This window comes from Triticum urartu, chromosome 2 (genome assembly GCF_003073215.2).
Source record: "Triticum urartu cultivar G1812 chromosome 2, Tu2.1, whole genome shotgun sequence".
Classification (NCBI taxonomy): domain Eukaryota; kingdom Viridiplantae; phylum Streptophyta; class Magnoliopsida; order Poales; family Poaceae; genus Triticum; species Triticum urartu.
The window spans coordinates 738,111,361-738,133,068 of record NC_053023.1 but is presented as its reverse complement, the minus strand read 5'-3'; the positions used below and the strand labels follow the sequence as shown (position 1 = coordinate 738,133,068).

The following is a 21,708-nucleotide window of genomic DNA, read 5'->3' as shown; positions in this document are numbered from 1 at the left end:
TCAGACCTCACCGACGTTTCTGCTCTTGTGGTTAGGCACGGAGCAGCTGATGGTGCGGACCTCACCGGCGTTTCCTTGGGGCCCCTGCAGCTTCCCCAGCTTCCTGATGGAGGTGTCGAACTGGTTCCAGAACCACCACTGGTTTTCCGCGATGCCTTTGACGAGCTCCATGGCGCGGGGGTGATGGAGGAGCTGCATGTCGGACTTGAGCACCCCCTTCCCCGCTTCCAGGTTGCCAAAGTACTTGTCGTCGAACTTGTTCGGGGTTGTCACGTCGAGGTCCTGCTTGTCTCTTATGTCGCCAGTGGTGCAGTTGTGCAGGAGCTGTTGGAAATATGAGCAAATTACTATGAGATTTAATTCAAATAAACAGAATATAAATCATGACCACAACAACAGAGATTAAACTAATCATGCGAACTAGCATAGCAGATGAACATATCACATCTAGGGCACATACTAGAAACATGAATTCTACCACGATCTCGAACAGAAAGGATAGAATCACATACGGTGCAGCGGGTGCAGCACCACCGGCGTTGATGTTGTCGCCCATGTCGTCGAGGATGAGGTTGCCGAGGTCGGGGAAGAAGTCGTCGTTCGCGAAATCGTCGCTGCCAGCAGTCGCGCGAGTGCGCTCCCCAAAAACCTGATCGCCCCTCTCCCGTACAGGATCACGAGAGGCGGGGTTCCGGAGGCCTGCTGTCCCTTTTCGCGATGCACGCCGAAAGGAGGGATGGAGAAGGCTAGCTTGGCGGCGCAATGATCTGGAACGGTGATGAGAAACCATACGAAGCGGCAGCTAGGGTAGACGTCTGCCTGACTATATATTGCGGGCCGGGTAGGTCGTGGGAGTAAACCCCACGTCCGAGTCGTCACGATCCAAAAGAATCGGAAACGGTTCAGTAATTAACGCGTCCGTTAATTATTAATTAATGACTCATTAATTTTCCCATGCAGCAAAAATATAGACAACGTGCATAGCTCTGTCCTCGGCTCGGCTCAATCCCGCGTCGCGTCGCGTCACGTCGTGACGAGGCATGGCGTGGCGAGGCGAGCGAGGAGGAGGAGCGCGCGTGTAGGTCCCCTCTTCTCATGCTCATACAAGTGGTAGAAGAGCTCACCTTATAAAGAGGTGCAACTCTCTCTCAACTTCCAATATGGGACTAAACTTTAGCCTCACTCACTCCACTCACATGTGTGCATGAATGGGCCAAGAGAATTTTAGAATTTTAGTTCGGCTTTGGGCCAAAGGCCTACTAGCAAAATTTCAACAATCCCCCACAAAGTCTCATTGGCACATCTCATCATTTAGTTCCAAAACATTGTTTTATATATCGGTGCTTAGTGGAGTCTGTGAAGTTGAACTTCCACTTAAAAATTTATGCTACACTAAATCACAACTTGAATAGTGGACTATGCCTTGAACTACAAGTTTTCTGTGAAACTAGTTTCACACAAATTCTTGACCGATACTGGGCTGCCGCAAGGCTTCCCCGCGGGTGGAGCGTATACGTCATACTCCAGAGCCTTTCATGAATTTATTAGAGAACACCCAATTCTCACATACTGCGACGTTGACAGTCAAATTCATATAGGTGTGTTCCTCAGAAGATGTTCTGCAGGACAACATCTCTGCTTACCCGAATAAGCCACTTGGAACACATTAAGATAATTATCAACCTGCCATGCAGATCAGGAGAGTATTGCATCTTTACGGAGTGGGATAATTAATATAGGGATACTCTCCTCCCAGCTGACCAACAGCTTGTCTCCCACTTCTACTTCACGGGATCTCTGATCACATAGAGTGGGTTACCACTATGGACAACTCATGCGGTGGGTCTCAAACCCATCTCCATCGATGCATTATCTATCACATTACGTGATAGACCTTTTGTGAAGGGATCTGCCAAGTTTTTCGATGTTTGAATATAATCCAACGTAATAACTCCGGAGTTCCTCAATTTTCTGACAGATTTTAGTCTCCTCTTCACATGCCTTGAGGACTTCATATTGTAGAACTGTTTATCTTGACGATCACAGTTTGATTATTACAGTTTATCAGGATATGGGGTATTGGTTTTTCAACCATAGGTAAGTCCATCAAGAGTTCACGAAGCCACTCTGCTTCAACAGTGGCAGTGTCTAATGCTGTGAGTTCTGCTTCCATAGTTGACCTCGTTAAGATGGTCTGCTTGCAAGACTTCCAGGAAACAGCGCCACCACCAAGTGTAAAAACATAACCACTTGTGGCCTTAATCTCGTCAGCATCAGATATCCAGTTTGAGTCACTATAACCCTCCAGTACCCTTGGATACCCGGTGTAGTGAATCCCATAGCTCGCGATGCCTTTCAAATAGCGCATAACTCTCTCAAACGCATGCCAATGATCATCTCCCGGTTTTGACACAAACCGAATCAATTTGCTCACAGCAAAAGAGATGTCAGGCCTCGTGGCACTCGTCAAATACGTAAGCGAGCCAATAATCTGAGAATACCTCAGTTGATCTCTAGCAATCCGTCGATTCTTTCGAAGCAACACACGAGCATCATATGGAGTTGGAGAAGGCGTGCAGTCGCTATACCCAAAACGACTCAAGACCTTTTCCACATAATGAGACTGAAGCAGTGTGATCCCACCATTCTCATCTCTCAACAGCTTGATGTTTAAGATAACATCAGCTATTCCTAGATCCTTCATCTCAAAACAGCGAGATAAGAAATCCTTAACCTCCTTGATTAAATCAAGTTTGGTTCCAAAGATCAATATGTCATCGACATACAGATAAAGAATAACTCCTTCGCCCCCACCATAGCGATAGTACACACACTTGTCACCATCGTTTACTACAAAGCCGGCAGCAGTTAATGTTCTTTCGAACTTCTCATGCCACTCCTTAGGAGCTTGTTTAAGGCCATATAAAGACTTTAATAACTTGCACACCTTTCCTTCCTGATCAGGTACTACAAAACCATCTGGCTGATCCATGTAAATTTCCTCCTTCAACTCTCCATTAAGGAAAGCCGTCTTAACGTCCATTTGATGAACGAGAAGACCATGTGAGGCAGCCAGTGATAGTAGCACCCGAATTGTGGTCAGTCTAGCCACGGGTGAGTAAGTATCAAAGAAGTCTTCACCTTCTTTCTGGGTATAACCCTTGGCCACAAGCTTGCCTTATACTTTTCAATCGTACCATCAGGTCTAAGCTTCTTCTTGAACACCCACTTACATCCTACAGGTTTGCACCCATATGGACGGTCAGTGATCTCCCAGGTACCGTTAGCTAAGATGGAATCCATCTCGCTACGTACAGCTTCCTTCCAGTAGTCAGCATCAGGAGATACATAGGCTTCTGAAATAGTCCTGGGTGTGTCATCCACGAGGTACACAATGAAATCATCACCAAAAGACTTTGCAGTCCTCTGTCTCTTACTCCTCTCTGGAGTTCCATTGTTACCCTTAACAGGATTCTCAACGTGTTCCATCGCAGTGGTGGGTTCAGGAATTACAGTGAATTTCTCACTAGATGGAGTAGGTATCTCCTGATTTGATAAACTCGACATATCCTTCATAGGAAATATGTCCTCAAAGAAAGTTGCATCATTTGATTCCATAATTGTACCAACATGCATGTCGGATACCTTAGATTTTATTATCAGAAATCTATAGCCGATGCTATGAAAAGCATAGCCCAGAAGAACACAATCCACGGTTTTTGGTCCAAGCTTGCGCTTCTTGAAAATTGGTATATTGACTTTCGCCAAACAACCCCAAGTACGTAGGTAAGAGAGTTTCAACCTTTTCCTTTCCCATTCCTCAAATGGAGTCATGGTCTTATGCTTTGTGGGAACTCGGTTTAGGACATGACACGCAGTCATTAGTGCCTCCCCCCACCATTCCTTGGATAGACCCGAAGTGTCTAACATGGTGTTAACCATATCAGTTAGAGTTCGGTTCTTTCTTTCGGCTACCCCATTTGACTAGGGTAAGTAGGGAGGCGTCCTCTCATGGATTATACCATGTTCCGCACAAAACAGATCAAATTCATTGGAAAAATACTCTCCACCACGATCGGACCTAAGCCGTTTAATTTTTCGATCAAGTTGGTTCTCTGCTTCAGCTTTATAGTTTTTAAAGAAACAAAGCCTCATCTTTTGATTTCAGAAGATACACATAACAATATCTAGTGGAGTCATCAATCAACGTCATGAAGTATCTCTTTCCATCTTTTGTCAACACGCCATTCATCTCACAAAGATCAGAATGTATAAGCTCTAGTGGCGCCAAGTCTCTTGCCTCTGCAGTCTTATGGGACTTGCGAGGTTGCTTAGCTTGCACACATACTTGGCACTTGAAGCCTTTGACAGTAGAGATTTTCGGAATTAAATTCCTATTGGCTAACCGCGTCTTGCAACCAAAGTTAATATGACAGAGTCGTGAATGCCAAATATCAGACTCATTATTGTGGCAAACATTATTAATAACTTTAGTGCAAATATCTGACAAAGATAGGCGGAACAAGCCTCCGCACTCATAGACTTTTCCAACAAATTGTCCACACTTAGAAATTACAACTTTATTGGATTCGAAAACCAACTTAAAACCATCTCAACATAAACGGGAACCGCTAACGAGATTTTTATTGATGGACGACACATGATGAACGTTCTTCAGACGCACAGTCTTCCCCGAAGTAAACTTCAGATCGACCGTACCAACACCTTGAACGATGGCATGTGACCCGTTCCCCATCAGCACGGGTGAAGTCCCTGTTGCCTGGTAAGAAGAAAACATGGAGGCGTCAGCACAAACATGTACATTGGCACCGGTGTCAATTAATCAATCAGGGGATTAAAATACTGAAAGGATGATAGGAAAAATACCGTACCCTGATTCCTTCATATCAGTATCACCGATGACAACATTAGCGGACTTGCCGCTCTTCTCATGTTCGCGCTCCTCAAAGCGGTTAGGACACTTTGGAGCCCAGTGATTAGGATCACCGCAGACATGGCAAAGTCCCTTCCCCTTCTTATGAGAATTCTTCTTGAAATTGGTAGAATGTGATGGCTTGTTCTTTGTATCAAACTTGCCTTTGCCCTGAGTTTTGTTCTTATTGTTTTTGTGCTTGTTGGGCTGGGAGTTCTTCTTCTGTACCATGTGGGCACTAGAACCTCCCTCAGCAACTCGAGCACGTGTGTCCTTTGCTCTCGCCTTCTCTTTAACATCAAGAGTACCAATGAGATCCGCAACGGAAAACTCCTGTCTCTTGTGTTTCAGTGAAGTAGCAAAATTGTTCCACGAAGGTGGAAGCTTGGCAATGATGCCTCCGGCAACAAATTTGTCCGGTAACACACACTTGAAGTACTCAAATTCTTTTGCGAGCGACTGTATCTCATGAGCCTGCTGTACAACAGGGCGCTCATCAGTCATCTTGTAGTCATAGAATTGCTCCATGACGTACAACTCGCTGCTGGCGTCCGAGGCACCAAACTTGGCCTCGAGCGCAGCCCACATGTCCTTGCCGTTGTCAAACGACATATACGAATCCACAATGGAGTCATCAAGAACACTCAGAAGAGCGCCTTTAAAGACGGTATCGATTTTCTCAAAAGCTTCCAGCTGTGCTGGATTAAGATCGCCCTCAGGCTTGCCCTTGGTGGCATCATAGCAGCCCATGGTCTGAAACCAGTGGACTGCTCTCGTGCGCCACCTCTTATATTGCGCCCCCTTAAAGGCAGGCGGTTTCAGATGCGCAGCAAAACCACTCGGAGTAAATTGCCTATAATCAGGTTTTTGGATTGTTGGAAATATGAGCAAATTACTACGAGATTTAATCCGAATAAACAGAATATAAATCATGACCACAGCAGCAGAGATTAAACTAATCATGCGAACTAGCATAGCAGATGAACATATCACATCTAGGGCACATACTAGAAACATGAATTCTACCACGATCTCGAACAGGAAGGATAGAATCACATACGGTGCAGCGGGTGCAGCACCGCCGGCGTTGATGTTGTCGCCCATGTCGTTGAGGATGAGGTTTCCAAGGTCGGGGAAGAAGTCGTCATTCGCGAAGTCGTCGCTGCTAGCAGTCGCGCGAGTGCGCTCCCCAAAAACCTGATCGCCCCTCTCCCGTACAGGATAACGAGAGGCGGGGTTCCGGAGGCCTGATGTCCCTTCTCGCGGTGCACACCGAAAGGAGGGATGGAGAAGACTAGCTTGACGGCGCAATGATCTGGAATGGTGATGAGAAATCATACGAAGCGGCGGCTAGGGTAGACGTCTGCCTGACTATATATTGCGGGCCGGGTAGGTCGTGGGAGTAAACCTCACGTCTGAGTCGTCACGATCCAAAAGAATCGGAAACGGTTCAGTAATTAACGTGTCCGTTAATTATTAATTAATGACTCATTAATTTTCCCATGCAGCAAAAATATAGACAACGTGCATAGCTCTGTCCTCGGCTCGGCTCAATCCCGCAACCCGCGGCGCGTCGTGATGAGGCGTGGAGGAGGAGGAGCGCGCGTGTAGGTCTCCTCTTCTCATGCTTATACAAGTGGTAGAAGAGTTCACCTTATAAAAAGGTGCAACTCTCTCTCAACTTTCAATGTGGGACTAAACTTTAGCCTCACTCACTCCACTCATATGTGTGCATGAATGGGCCAAGATAATTTCAGAATTTTAGTTGGAGTTGGCCTCTCCGGCAAAGCAGTCGGCATAGGAGGTGCAGTGAGCCCCTCCGATGGTGTGCGCGCCGGAGAGCGCTACGAGGTCAGTCACGTCGAGGCTGCGGCTCTCGAAGGCCTCGATGAGCTGGGAGATGTTGAAGGTGGGGAGCGGGAGCTCACTGACGGTGCTCAGTGGGGCGGGTTCCAGGCTGTCGAGGCGACCGAGCGGTACGAGGTAGGATTGGCCCCCGGACTACGTACATACATGCATGCATGCAGATAGTTATTCAGATAGACCGTAGCTCACTCGACATCAAAATAGTTAAATAGATATAGATACTTTTCTAATCATTTTTACTACTTGCTCTGTAAGAAAATGTAGGATGTTTTATGGTAGCCAACTACACCAAAAAAATACTATTATGATATCGATGTATAATGGTATTTACATGGTTAAATCGTGCAGTTTACCTTGAGTACGGCATCATGGGTTGCGAGCGCCATGATATCGGCGCAAGAGACAACGGGCCCGCAGGCATGGTGCACCTTGATGCGGATGTCCTCGATGAGCTGCACGGCAGCCCGCTGCAGAAACCTGTTCGGCCACATCTGTAGCTCACTCTCTGCTCCCGCCAGAAGGATGGACGCATCGCAGCCCTGTGAATCCGTCTCAGGACACATACTTGTAACTTGTTCGTTCAAGATATCATTAATTACTTGCTGAGATATACGTATGTATGTGCACCTGAGGGAAGCAGTCGTGGTAGAAGAGGCGGATGAGCCCGGCGGCGAGGGCGATATCCTTCTGGAGCGCTTCGCCCACGGCGGAGCGCACAAGGCCCCGCACATCCGGGCAAGAGTCGGCGTAGTAGTCCGGGGTGAGGCTTTCTGCTAGGAACACTACCGGAGCATGACCACGGTGAACATCTTCCGTTGGCATGGAGATCAACGACGCCTCCGCCATGGACAGGGCTGTCGGATACGACAGCAGCGCGGCAACCAAGCCCAGCATGGCCAACATCGATGCCTTCCATGCCATTACGTTCCTTTACCCTAGCTAGCTCTGTGACTTGTTTATGTTGTGAGTGATGGAGTGTGAGTGCTTCTCCACGGAGACGCCGGCCGTTATTTATAGCTGAGTGAACTACCACCTTCAGTCCTTCACTACCTTAGGATGTCCCATTTCAAAAATTACCTTAGGATGTCCTACCATTGTGTTTCCATTGGGGAAAATTCCCAGTTTCGTGTGGGACTGCTTTTGTCTCTGGATGTCAAATGCCCCTTGACGGGCAAACGGGAGGCTCTCGAAAAGACGATAGAGGCCATCTTGAAATGCCAAGGGAAGCCCACAGACTCCCTAGCGTCTCTACTCGACCTAAAATGCGATCTCGAGGACCCCGAAAAACTCGAGACCGCTCTCCGTCCATATTTAGGACGGTTAGGGCGATTTTTTAAGAAATAAAAACCTTCTGTCGATTTATCCACACTTCCATGACTTCTAGAGGAAAGCTAACTGCTTGCTGGCTGGGAGCTGTATGAGCGGTAACGTCCACGTACGGCTCCGTGAGAAGGTGGACGGAAATGGCCTTGTTGTACCTCACTCCCGTCTTCAATGGGGTCTGCTCTTTTTTTTTAGGAGAGTATGCCAATATGATCTTAATGAGGTGCGGGGCTTTGCATCTGACATTCGTTGGGCTTTCCTCTGCGGGAGCCCGCGTCCCGGCCTTTTTGTGCAATAAACCCCTCCGGCCGAAGACTAGTGATAGGTGGTCCCGCGGAGCTTTCGGAGAAGGGTAGCCTAGTGTGTAAGCACAGCAATGAACCGCGGCGAACCCTCAGACGACCCTTCTAAGATAAGGGGGGAGATCCTCAGTAGTGGTGACCCTTTGACTCTTCCACTGACTTATATATGTACCGAATGCTCATACGGGAAAGTGAACTCCTGGGTCTGGAACCTGGGGGGGTTGCTCCGAGAAAAAATCCTTTCTTTCTCGTCCACTCTAGGGGGTGCGGACACACCTGCGCGGATTACAGGTGACGGTTACAAGAATGGCGGGGAAGTGAAGAGTACCCGACGACATTCAGGGATGAATGTAGACCCATCGGGCGGGGATAATCATTCCGGTCCTGGGAGAGGTGGCGACACCAGTCTGAGCTGAGGGAAGCCAGCCAATTGAGTCACTGAAACGACCGCAGGAGGCGCACCCTAAGCCCAGCTTCTCGGAGCTGCTATTGCGAAATACGGCTTCCTTAATATCCAAATTTCAACAAGGGGGCTGGGCTGCTCGCCTTCATAGAAAGGCGACCGGGCCTAGATTAGATGTTCGCCTTTTTATAGAATAGAAAGAGAAGGTAAAGGGGGGGGGTTTGGAGATTCTTGAAAGAATGCATGGCTTCCTCCTATTCCGCTTCAACAGAAGCCCTTAAAATCCTGCTGCTATGGCAGCAAGGGTTATCCATTTCATAGGCGAGGGTGGGGGAGAAGCAAGCCGAACCTCTGATCGACCCGGACACGTAAAAAATTCTCGGCGCCGAGAGAAAGACGAGATTCAGTAAGTAATTCAATGAGTGCTTTCTTTTATAAGAAGAGCGTCGGCTTGGAAGAAGAAAATGAAATACGAACAACCGCTCTGGTTGTAATAGATCGACTTGAATGCGTCTTCTTGCTCCAGCATTCAAGTTCCATTTCAAGGGAGGACGACGTACCATGATACTTTCTGTTTTGTCGAGCCCTGCTTTGGTCTCTGGTTTGATGGTTGTACGTGCTAAAAATCCGGTACATTCCGTTTTGTTTCCCATCCTAGTCTTTTGCGACACTTCTGGTTTACTTATTTTGTTAGGTCTCGACTTCTCCGCTATGATCTCCCCAGTAGTTCATATAGGAGCTATTGCCGTTTCATTCCTATTCGTGGTTATGATGTTCAATATTCGTCATCTATACACTCCATCTGACATAGGAAGGTTATCCCTTCCATTTATCGGGTACTCGAGTTATGGTGTAAAACGGGGGCCCGGTTTTATACACTCCCAGGTAAGTCGGTTTGTGCTTATGTCCTCATAGGGTTCGTTTTGCCCTTGACCTAGGAATAGAGTCATGACAAAGGATGAGGCACGCGATCGTTTTTGCTTCCTACGAGCGAGCGCTGCCAAATCGACAACACTTGTTTGACGTTATGCCGATTGCTGCAGGATGTTGACGGGAAGGCATCGTCGACTCTCTCTTCCATGTTTAGGTACTGTTTGAATAGGGTGAGTAAATCGTTGTATTTTATCCTCTAGAAGAGTGAAATATGACGAAGAGCGGTTCGAATGTATATAGATGGGGAAATTCCTACGGCTTCTATTTACCACTATCAGATAGAGGGCATAAATCTCTTGATAGCCTGTTCACTCAACTACCACGCTTAGCTAGTCTGTCTGTGGGGGTAGGAATAGGGTAGTCTCCCCTTCTTCGTAAGTAGCCGAACTCGGATCTTCGCAACTATCAAAACTCGAACTCAATAAAGCTTCTGAAAGTGGTTCCGTGTTAAGCGACTCACTCTCGTTGAAGGAGTATCGCCCGATGCAGATAACAGCGTTGAAGTGGAACAAGCTTTTTCTTTTTCCACTAGATTCGAGGTTACAGGACACGGAGTAGACATCAATCTCTTGGAAATGTGGTTCGTCTCAAATCTTCCCATTCTTTCTTCTATTTACGAAGTGGTATACCACCCTCTGTGCATGTGGAGCCATCTTTTAGATCTATGTCGTGGATCTAACAACAGCAAAAACACGTGCGACATTGCTATTTACCCCTATGGCATAGCTAGGATTGTAACGAAGCCTTCTATCACAGATAATCCTCGTTGTTCTCCACTTCAATACACCCATCCGCTAAAACGATGACTTTTCTTTCATGTGGGGTACAAACCAGACAAGGGGTTGTACTATTCTCCTCATCGAGATAGTCGATTTTCCCAGGAATACCTACATCTTCTAACAATGATTCCAGATCGATATATGTTTCATCCTTGATTACTATAATCACTTCGCTACCCAACCGTGAGTAACTAACTCCTGGATATGCCTTCCATATCTTCGAGTCAAATTGCGCCCTCAAGTAAACGTGAAATAGCACCCGAGAGATTTCTCCTATCTCTGGGACATACTCCCATGACGCATCCCACCCTTTATCCTGATAGTAAAAGGGGTTGTTTAACAACATTCCGATCAGCGCTTCTTCCATGCTACTCAACCCATCTACATAGCTTAACACAACTTTCTGAAGAGTATACTTCTTCATATTCCATAATGAGAAGTCGATCTTGTACACTCTTCTTACATTCGTTGACATCTTACTAATATAAGAATAGTGAGCTTCCTCAAGATCTTCCAACTCGTAAACGTTGTGCGGGTGACCTATCAATTCCAATAGACGTTTTGATAGTGCCATCAATACTAGTAAATCTACGCCGCACCCCGCTAGTACTGCTACAGATGCTGGCGCCAATTATCAACATGTGTACGTGGCCGGACCGAACATGGAGCTGCGTACGGCGTCCATGCACATTGCCCCATATATGGCCATCTCCATTGTTTTACATGCAGGCTTGCATGCAAGTCTGTCGGTGGGTGGAATATGAGCAATGCTACACCTACATAAAAGATCTACTTAAGTTTCCGTACCAGTCAACGTGGCAGAATTAGATTGGCGTTTAGGGGATGAGGGGCCCACCCCCTAAAAATCAGGGGGAGATGTTTAAGATTAGTTTGGAACGTCTCGTAACCTTACGTATCCTCTTTCATAGGTCTAGCATTTTCGGTGGAATATTTGGGTAGGTGCATGCATGGGAAAACGTGCATGCAGACGGGACACATGGCAGGGCTAGGCAAAGCTACCATCAGCAGCTTCATTTAACAATAATATAGTTTAGTTTGTTTTTATCTGCTCCGTATATTAGCTTTGACTGACCCACAGATCTTGGGAATATATCCAAGGCACTGGATACCATACAATATTTAAAAAAATATATTAAAAAATCTAACATGTTAACACAATATCAACATATAATTTTCTAATATTTCGTATAAAATTTTGAAATATGTTTTGAAATACAAAAATGACAAATTTAATATCAGTGTGATAGTGGGCAATCAAAAGCCCAAGTTATGGTATGTAGTACTATTCAGTGTTGAATTTGTCATTTTTGTTTTTAGAGTTATGCTTCGAATTTTGACTTGAAATTTTGTGACTATCTACATTAATGTTGTGTGAGTGTGCTAAATTTTATTTTCAGAATTTCTTGAACATTTTAAAAGCACAACGTGAGTTCGGTGTATCGGTAGCACCACAAACTTCGGTGCACCATATATTTTCCTGCATGTCCTTGTCCTTGCCCTTGTTCTTGGCCTTGTCGTCTTTGTCATGGAAGTAGCCTTCAAAGACGCAAAGTGGATCGAATCGGATTTGCTCACCACCAAAGTTGCCCGATCTGTCACCAGCTTCTTCCTTCTCCTCTTTGGGTGCCTTTTCAACCATGGCACAGCCTGCCCGACTTTGCTCCCTTGCAATGACGCCAGGCCCGGCACTGAAGGGGACGGGGAGGGGGGGAGGGGGGGGGGGGCACCCCGGGAGGCCCCCAAGGTAGGCCTGTGATGCCTATTCATCAACCATCCAAAGGCCGAGTCGTAGTAGCAGTTACATGCAGCCCACGCGAACGATACGGTCAGATCGCTCTTTTGTAGCGAACTCGTGGACAATTTAGTTATGCGCTAAGGCTCATACACGCCCTGGATAATTCACATTGAACCTTGGTGCGTACACATGCACTCTGCAAAAAATGTTGTTACGGGCTTGCCTGAAGGTTTGACATCCCACCATATTGCCATTCAAATATTGTTTACTATTTTGGCTCTTGTATTAGGGGCCCCCTTGCCTGAAAAATATTTTTGCCCAGGGCCTAGAAAATCTCAGGACTGGCTGAATGGCACGTGTTGTCATCCTGTGCCGCTTCTCGAGGATGCGAGCACGGAGGGCTTCCTTGTTGTTGCCGAAGGCGCATGCGACTCCGCCTCCCCGGCCTCAGCCTCTAGGGCTGTTGCGCCTTGTTCCTCGTACAGTGGGCACACTGGTCCTCCAAACCAATTGGGCCGTAGCGCTTGCTGCATTGATATCTAAGTCGGACCCCGAAACCACAGCGACAAGGCGCCACGGAAGGGTTTGTCGCGTCAAGGTGAGGCCGCGTTCATGCGGCTTGAGCCATCAGTGCCGCTAGATCCAAGCGCCATTTGCAAATATACAATGGATTCGCGTCGGAGCGACTCCAACTATGGAGTTAGCATTTCCTCCCGAGAACGGCGGAGTGCCAACCCGACAACGAACTCCTCCTCGTCGCCGCAAGGGATGAGGTCCCAATCTATAGATCAGGAGATTTCGAAGTCGGATCCACTGCCTGCCATGTCGAAGAAGGCCAAAGATTGCCAGGCAGGAGCTTGGGGGAGGAGTGGAGTGGACTCTCTAGGGCTTGGTCCGGATCCGACATGGAGGGCAAACCCGAGCGCCTGTGGGCCTCCCCATATCAACCCTAGATATGGGCACGATAAGAGGAGTGCCGGTTTGAGCGGACATATAGGACCGATATGAGTGGTGTGGCTAAGTCGTGATTTCTTGACCGTTCACCGACTAGGCCGTCCCCCCGGACGTATAGGGACGTTTGAGGAGTCCGGCTGTAGATGCTTCCAATAGCAAAAGAAGCACCTCAACTCAACCAAATATTTAATTAGGTCGTGTTTGTTTGGACTGCAATTTTCACTGTTGCAGCTCCAACGGCTCCAGCTAAAAGGAGCAACTATAGCTGCCAGCTGGAAGGTTGAAGGTGAGATGCAGTCATTTGGTAGTTGTATTGCAACAACTACGGCCGGTGGAAAGACGAGTTGAGATGAAGTCATTTGGTGAATATGGACCTAGCTCAAATTCGGGCGCACGTTTCTACCGGTTTTCTTCTGAACTTTTATTGCTGGTTTCCTATTTTCCTTTTTTTGTTCCTTTCCTTCTTTTTTTGTTTTTCATTTTCCAGTTTTTTAAGTATTAACTATTTTATAACACACAAGCAGTATTTGCCTGACATTTTTTTTATTATTCATGGACACATTTTATAAATCCATGAATATTTTTGAAATATGTGAACGTTTATATAAAAGTTTCAACGTTTCTAAGACATTTTTTAATATTTTATATTTTTACAAAAACTTATCAACATTTTTAATAATATTTGAATATATTTTTGCGCAACTGTTTTTTCCTGTAGGACCCTGTTTGGGCGTTTTAGTAGCTATTCTCTATTTGAACTAAAAACCCCTGTTAATAGTCTCTATATGTAGAAGGAGCACTCAGTTGAAACCACAAAAGCTACACCTCACTTATTGTGAGTTACAGTCAGTGCTCGCCTCAGCGCAGCCCTAAGTGTGCCGGCCTAGTAAGGGAGTAACGGGGCAAATTTCTTTGGATTATTTTATGCGATTTTTACTTTGTTTTCCTTTTACATTTTGGCTACGGTTTTTCATTTTGGGTGTTTTTTCTTAGGCTTTTTCTGTTCCTTTCCTCTTTTTGTTTTGGTTTTTGTCTTCGTCCCTGTATTTTACAACCTTCCTTTTTTCCAAGTTTATTTCTTAGATAGATATAATCATTTCTTCCAAACTATACAAACATTTTTAATACATGAAAAACATTTGTTTGATACATGATTAACATTTTATAAACACAATATCATTTTTTCCAATATATATGCACATTTGTTTTCAATAAAAACGAACTTTCCTTAAACAGATGATGAATGTTTTATGATACACATGTTTTTTTAATACATAATAGTTTTTACAATAAAATATGTATATTTTTAAACACACAATGAACATTTTTATAATTACAAGATAATAATTTTTGTACAAGATGAATATTTGCAAAATACACTATAAACATTTTTTTAAACATAGGGCTCACTATTTTCTAATACATGATGAAAACTTTTTCATACATCGTAATATTTCTTAAGTTATATGATGAACATTTTTTTAACTAAAGGAAGGATTTTTTTTATATAGGAAGGATTTTTTTTATGTAGGAAGGATTTTTTTAATACATGGTAAACATCTTTAAAACATAAGACAACCAATTTCCCAACACACAGTGGATATTTGTAAAATGCTTAAAATATAAATATTCCTATATCAAATATCGGCACATTTTAGAATCAATATAAACTGGGAAGCAAAAAAAATACAAATTCAGCATAGTTAGGATGACCACACAAACTAGCGATCCGTCCTCGACTCAAAAAACCAGCGATCATACCACATGACCCCGAGGAGGACATGGCCGTTCGTCTTGCGCTCCGCAGCTCCCAGGAGGAGGCCCGTGCACGGCAGTGCTCGGACTCCTTCCTTCAGGAATTCATTGCGTCCACCCAAATGGCGCATGGATATGACGCTAGGTGTGACGTCGCTGTCTCACCGGTCCGTGTGGCGTCCAAACGCAGTGGTGAACGCTCAACCCCTCCGTTGGCGCTCCAAGGCCATGGACGCACCATGGGCGTCATCCGACGAAAACATGGCACGGCGGCCCGCCGTGCGAGGCCGCGGACGCGGGGGGCAGCGGCAGATCTCGCGGCAGTGGACGGCGGCAAGGCGGAGTCGCACTCTTCGGCGCCTCGTATAGTGCAGCAGTTCAGGCACCACAACCGTGTCGTGGTAATGTGGCCGGCTCATTTGCAGGACGGATTCATCATCGATCTGACGTCCATCGACACCCAACGGGTTCCGGGCTCTGACGGGAAAGAGTATAGCATGGGAGACGGCGGCACCTTAAGTCTCGTGAGCCGGCTCGTGCCCCATGGCCTACTCTACCTAGCCGGCGACCAGACCAACACTCTGGGGAGTGGAGCCGGCCGCCGGACATGGGCACGGCAGAGTCAGATGAGCTACATTTAAAGATCGCTTTTACGTTGCATGTAATAATACGAATTTGAAATTTCTAATTTAAGATATCTGAATGTTGAATGTATTGTTTGAGGCATGACCGATAATTATAAGTGTTTGAGAGGTCGGATTTATAGTCCAATTGTAGACGCTCTTACCTCCTTGTCATTGCGCCGCGGTACGACAAGCCTAGGGCCGCGCCCCAAAGTTGAGGCGGCATCAGACCGATGTATTTCAACCCATTTGTGAGTGTCGGCTTGTCAGCTTTATAGGCACGGGCACGCTGCTAGTCATGCACGAAAAAGTCTGGGGGTGCAACGTGCGTCCGTACGTGACTTTATGCACGTTTCCTTGATCCCAGCATGCATGCACTCACTTTCCATACATGTATGACAAGATACTCCTACTTTCACCATCGAGCTAGCCAGCCATGGCCGGCCACCTCTTGTGTCGTGTGGTCTCCTCACTCCTCACCGATCTATCGTCTCCTTGAGGGTACTCCCTTCATTTTAAATATATGACCTTTGTGAGATTTCAATACGAACTATATATGAATGTATAGAGAGATTTAGAGTGCAGATTCACTCATTTTGCTTCATGTAAAATCTATATTGAAACCTCTAAAAGAGTTCATATTTAGAAATGGAGGGGGTATCTTTTTACACGTGCTTCCTACTTTAGTATAGTACCACGCTCAGTATAGTTTGGGAGATTATCATACAAAAACCAACATCCAAAAGACTTTGTGGAAATCATGTTTTAAAGTTTCGAAAAAATCTGAAAAAATGTGGGACGTTAAAACAATGCCAGCACTTTGTTCCACGCTACTACTGCATGCCTGTTTTCTCCTTTTTTTCCTGTCAAACGAAACGGATGCTGGATTTAAACTATTTATTTATTACTCTCTCCGATCTATATTAATTATCGCTGATTTAATATAACATTGCACTAAATTAGTGACAATTGATATATGGATCCGAGGGTGTAAGACAATTGCTATCTTTTCTCTTCAGAAGCTGCCTGGCATATGGCACCTACTTGCAGTTCGAGAGGGGAAGACCTATACATGGTTTAGTCAAGCAGTTATATATTAACAATACTACTTAAGACCGACCGACCGATCCCGTATTAGAACTCACCCACTTGATCAGCACAAGCTAACAGAAAAGTACACCGATGCAATGCAGGATCACAAAGCATGCATTGCCCTTAATTATTCAGGAAGACATGGAACACGTTACTAGCACACAATATATGATACCCGCCCAGAGATTGATACATAGCCCAAGAACCCGGGCCGGAATCATGGCATATTCGCCAATTTGTTCAATCAGATCGATTCGTACGTGGCTCATAATTTTTTCTTTTCTCTAAACCAGTGTGGAGGCGTGCCCTTCCCCGCCCCCGCGGCGGCCCCAACCCTAGAGCGCCGCCAGCCCCCTTTCCCCTCCCTCCAGATCTCGCCACCACAAGAGATAGCTGCTGTCAAGCCCGCGCGGCGTCGAGGAAGGTGGCGGTGGGGCCGGTTCCTGCTGCCTCGCGCAGGAGAGCCTGGTGTGTCGGGGTGGCGGCCCCGGTCAAGGTGGGTGGCACCTTCCATGCGACGGAGGGTGGCTGCGGGTGTGTGGCCGGTCTTCCTCGGCTTGCGAGGGCGGCGAGGACCCGGTTGTGGGAGCTCATGGCGGTCGTGATTTCCGTCGTCCGGTCTCCAGATCTGGATCGACCAGCGCCAGCTTCATCTCCTTCACCTTATCCGGCTTGATCTGGGCTTCGGTGTGGCCTTGCTCGACGGATCCGGGTGGTGGGCCGTGATTGGATGGTAGGGCTCTTGGGACCGGGGGAAACCCTTGGCCGGCAATGGCGGCCACAACGACGATGATGCCACGGCGCCGATCCACTCCTTGGAGTCTTCGTTGAGGTTTCTCAACCCCCACCCACCCTTCCCTGCATCTAGGGGAAACCCTTGGTCCTGCTTGGGGACGACGGCGGCGCTACGGTGTCGTTCCCCTTCCTGAAGGCGCAGTCCTTGGACCGTAGGGGGGTTGGTGTTGGGGTGTGCTGGTGAGATCCCGGCAGGGATGGCGACGACACGTGCATGAGAGATGGAGGTCTTCGATCTGATTATGGGTGAAAACCTGCTATTGGCTATTGCCAAGGTCTGTGATGGCGATGCTGTCTACGTCGTTCCCTTTCTGAAGGCATCGCCGTGGAGAAGTTCAAGTTCACTCTCTGCTACCTCCGGGGGAACCCAAAATCAGTAGATTGGATGACGGCGGCTATCTGGTGTCGTTTCCCCCCTTGGGGGCGTCATTCTTGGAGGTGCACACGGGCTCGAGGGATCGAAGGATGGTGTCTCTGGTGGAGCGGTGCTTCGTCTTCCACATTGATGGTGGCGGTTCTCGGTGGTGTGGCGTTGTGGAGACTCGGCGTCTGATGCGCGGAGATGGACTCGCATAGGAGGAAGTTGTTTGGCGTCATGGTGGCGTTGATGACAGAGAGGCCTGGCAAGGTCGGTGCATCCGTTCTGCTCTGAGGATGGACCGAGGGAAGATGGAGGTGACGGCCCTTACAGCGTGCGGTGCTCACTGGAAGTGTGCCAGACCGGTGTGGGACCCAATACAGGTAGTGGCTTAGATGGGAGCCCGGCTTTAGGTGTTAGACTTTGGTGCGATGTCTATTTGGTATTAGGCCCGAACATTAGACACGCCTTCATCAAGGGATAGGAGTAGCAACGGTGTTGGGCTTATTGATGTATCGTCTTGTATGGTTTTTGTGAATAATTAATAATATGACTGCATGCTTCATCCAGATGCAGAGGTCGAGGGTACATTCTCCTTTTCAAAAAAAAAAGTGTGGAGGCGTGCCCTTTCCCACTTGCAATGCAATGACTGTACTTTGACCAGCGTACATACATGCCTACGGTTTGGGATAAAAACTACTATTGTATATCATGTGATTTCAGTACAGATCGGTGGAGAATATTATCATTGAACAAAGGACTTTAGCAACCTTCTTGCGAAACGCGTGCCACTATAGATTACCACAACGAATATATTGACATGTTAGGTGTCGGCTCTATCAACTTGTCAAGCAGAGAGAGTTTAGATTTTAGTATAGCGTGGGCAATATTGTCTTTGAAGAAGAAAGAGCTTAGCAACCATCTGGATAAACCTTCTTGATGGACACGTACCACCCCACGTTTCAGTACCATATACGCATTGGCTCATATAAATTGTTTTGAAATGAAAAACAAACTTAATAATTGCACCATCGCAATATTCAACGTCGCTTTTCGACATTGCCGACAGCTAGCAAAATGTATGCTACAAACACGATTTTTCTTTTTCTGAATGGTTTGCATGTACTAACAAATTTGAATCTTCAACATACTAGAGCAGAGCCATCTTAAAGAAATGAAGCCCAACTATGTCCTACATCTCACTGTCATGCTTATCTTTAACTTCCTTTGAGTATTCTTGGTGTGATCCATGCTAGGATTAATTGGACAAATATCTCCACTTGGTTGTGTCCCGTTTAGCTTATAAATAACGGCCGTTTCGCTAGACTTGAGCAAGCCACACGCCTAGCCTTAGCTAGCTAGCTTACTCCACAGTCCACACCCACCGCACCGCACCAACTATGGCGATGGCGAGCAGCAGCGGCGGCGCAGGCGCACTGGTTCTGGCCTTCCTTACCGTCGCCGTTCTGCTCTCCCCGGCGCTGTCCGCCCCTCTGGACAGCGCCGGCTTCCACTCGGCGACGTGCCCGCAGCTGGAGAGCATCGTGCTGTCCTCCGTGCAGGCGGCGCTCCAGCGCGAGGTGGCGCTCGCCGCCGGCCTCCTCCGCATCTTCTTCCACGACTGCTTCCCGCAGGGCTGCGACGCGTCCGTCTACCTCAAGGGCAGCGGCACGGAGCAGGCCATGGGGCCCAACACCACGCTGCAGCCGCGGGCGCTGCAGCTGGTGGAGGACATCCGCGCCAAGGTGCACGCGGCCTGCGGCGCCACCGTGTCCTGTGCCGACATCTCGGCGCTGGCCACCCGCGACGCCGTCGTGCTCTCCGGCGGGCCCAACTACACCGTGCCGCAGGGCCAGTTCGACAGCCTCGCCCCGGCGTCACAGAACGCCGTCAACGCCCTCCCGTCGCCGGCCACCGCCAGCGTCTCCGCCCTCGCGCGCGCCTTCAGCGCCAAGGGCCTCCGCGACCTTGCCGACCTGGTGGCGCTCTCCGGCGCCCACACCGTCGGGAGGACGGGCTGCCCCTTCTTCCGCGACCGGGCTCAGCGCATGGACGACACCTTCTCCCGGAGGCTGGCGGCGAACTGCAGCGCGGCCCCGACCCGGCTGCAGAACCTGGACGTGGTGACCCCCGACCTGTTCGACAACGGCTACTACAAGGCGCTGGTGAACAGCCAGGGCGTGTTCACCTCCGACATGGCGCTCATCAAGGACAGCACCACGGCGCCCATCGTGAGGCAGTTCGCGCAGAGCAAGGACGCCTTCTTCGCGCAGTTCGCCAAGTCCATGGCCAAGCTCGCCACCGCGCCGAGGCCCGGCGGGAACGTGGGCGAGATCCGCCGCAGCTGCTTCAGCCCCAACGCCCGGCGCGCCATCGACACCGTCGTCGACGCCGTCGAGGAGGAGGGATTCGCGGCTTCTGCGTGATGTCGATCGACTGATTAGCCTGTGTACGTTTCCTGCTAGTCGTGCGCTAGATAGCATGCACGTGCATGGCTTCGTGTATGTCAGCTGTTAATTTCTGCTCCCGTGTGTGTGTGCCTGCTTTGGCTCGATAGTCTGTAGTGTAATAAGAGACTTCATCAGGGAGTCACTGAGTGCTTGCTTGCTCAAGGTTCAACATTTCAATGAAATTTCACCCGGCGGGTACCGAAATATTTGTAACCTTGAATTTTGGGACCAGATTCAAACTAGTTTCGAACCAATTAAATTAGGACAACATTCATTAAAAAAATAAATGGATTTAAATAGATGAAAATCTGAAACAATTGTTGGCATATTTCGACGAGGTCCGAGAGTTTTTCTTAACTGAAATTGTAAACCCCGGTGAAAAGATTACGCTCTCTGGGTTCTTAGGTAGATACTTGTGTTTTTTCTACAAAAGTCCACTTAGACTAAACTTAATTGTACCACAACTATATTAATTGCGGTAGTGAAAAGAACTTCTTTAGAGTGAAGCGTTTTGGTGACCAGGCTCCACGGAGCCCAGAATTAAAAAAAACAAAAATAAAACTTCCCGATTTCAACAAAATCTGAAAATCTTTTTGCGATAATACAAGGATGAAACGTATATGTGTGTAAAAATTTAGGATGAAAAATATGTTGAAATACCACCAGTACAAAAAAACCAAAGTCTATGACTTTGAAGACGAATAGTATCACGTGCTGAAAAGTTTCAGTTTTTTTTTTTGCACAATCATCATTTCAACGTATTTCGTCATGAAAATTTACACACATGTTCATTATGCCTCCATGTATTTCTATATTTTCCAGAATTTTTGAAAAGTGAAAATATAAATTTTGATGAATTTTGAAAACTGCAAATGTAGACATTCATGTAGCTCGGCCTCCAAAAACAATTTTCGATTTCTTTAGCGATAATTAATTAAGTGCGCGCATGGAGTCCTAACATCCCAAGAAACCATGCAATTGAGATACATACTCCCTCCGTCCACAAATAAGTATACTTTGGTATTCAAAATTTATCCATAAAAAATGAACCTATACCTTCTCAATGCATTTTAAAGTAAAAAATGCTTTTCTCTAATCAGATACTCCCTTCATTCCGAATTACTTGTCGAAGGTATGAATGTATCTAGATTTATTTTAGTTTTAAATACATCCATTTCTGCGATAAGTAATTTGGAACGGAGAAAGTAGTAAGAGCATCTCCAACAGGCGCGCTAAACAGGCGCCGCGCCGCAAAATCCCCTGTTTTAGCGCGCGCGCAACCCGGCGGATGGCTCCAGCGGGCGCGCAATAACCGCGTGCGTGGTATAAGCAGTTGGGCGCGCGCTAGGAAGCAGTACCTCGCGCGGTGTATTTGCCACGCCCGCT

The 21,708-nt window shown here is 47.2% G+C and overlaps 2 protein-coding genes and 1 pseudogene across 2 annotated transcripts; 1 reads left to right on the top strand and 2 right to left on the bottom strand.

The window, feature by feature from the left end:
* LOC125538407 (cationic peroxidase SPC4-like) lies at positions 1-7,720 on the bottom strand. The gene is made up of 4 exons (XM_048701661.1): positions 7,427-7,720; positions 7,153-7,338; positions 6,710-6,934; positions 1-324 (listed from the first exon to the last, which is right to left on the bottom strand). Exons 1-4 carry the CDS (start codon positions 7,718-7,720, stop codon positions 1-3), a joined length of 1,029 nt encoding a protein of 342 aa, XP_048557618.1.
* A 186-nt stretch (positions 7,721-7,906) lies between these two features.
* LOC125540344 lies at positions 7,907-8,762 on the bottom strand (annotated as a pseudogene).
* A 10,430-nt stretch (positions 8,763-19,192) lies between these two features.
* Positions 19,193-20,528, top strand: LOC125540343 (cationic peroxidase SPC4-like). Its single transcript, XM_048703953.1, has one exon. It carries the CDS (start codon positions 19,273-19,275, stop codon positions 20,296-20,298), a length of 1,026 nt encoding a protein of 341 aa, XP_048559910.1. The 5' UTR covers positions 19,193-19,272; the 3' UTR covers positions 20,299-20,528.
* The last annotated feature ends 1,180 nt before the right edge of the window (positions 20,529-21,708 follow it).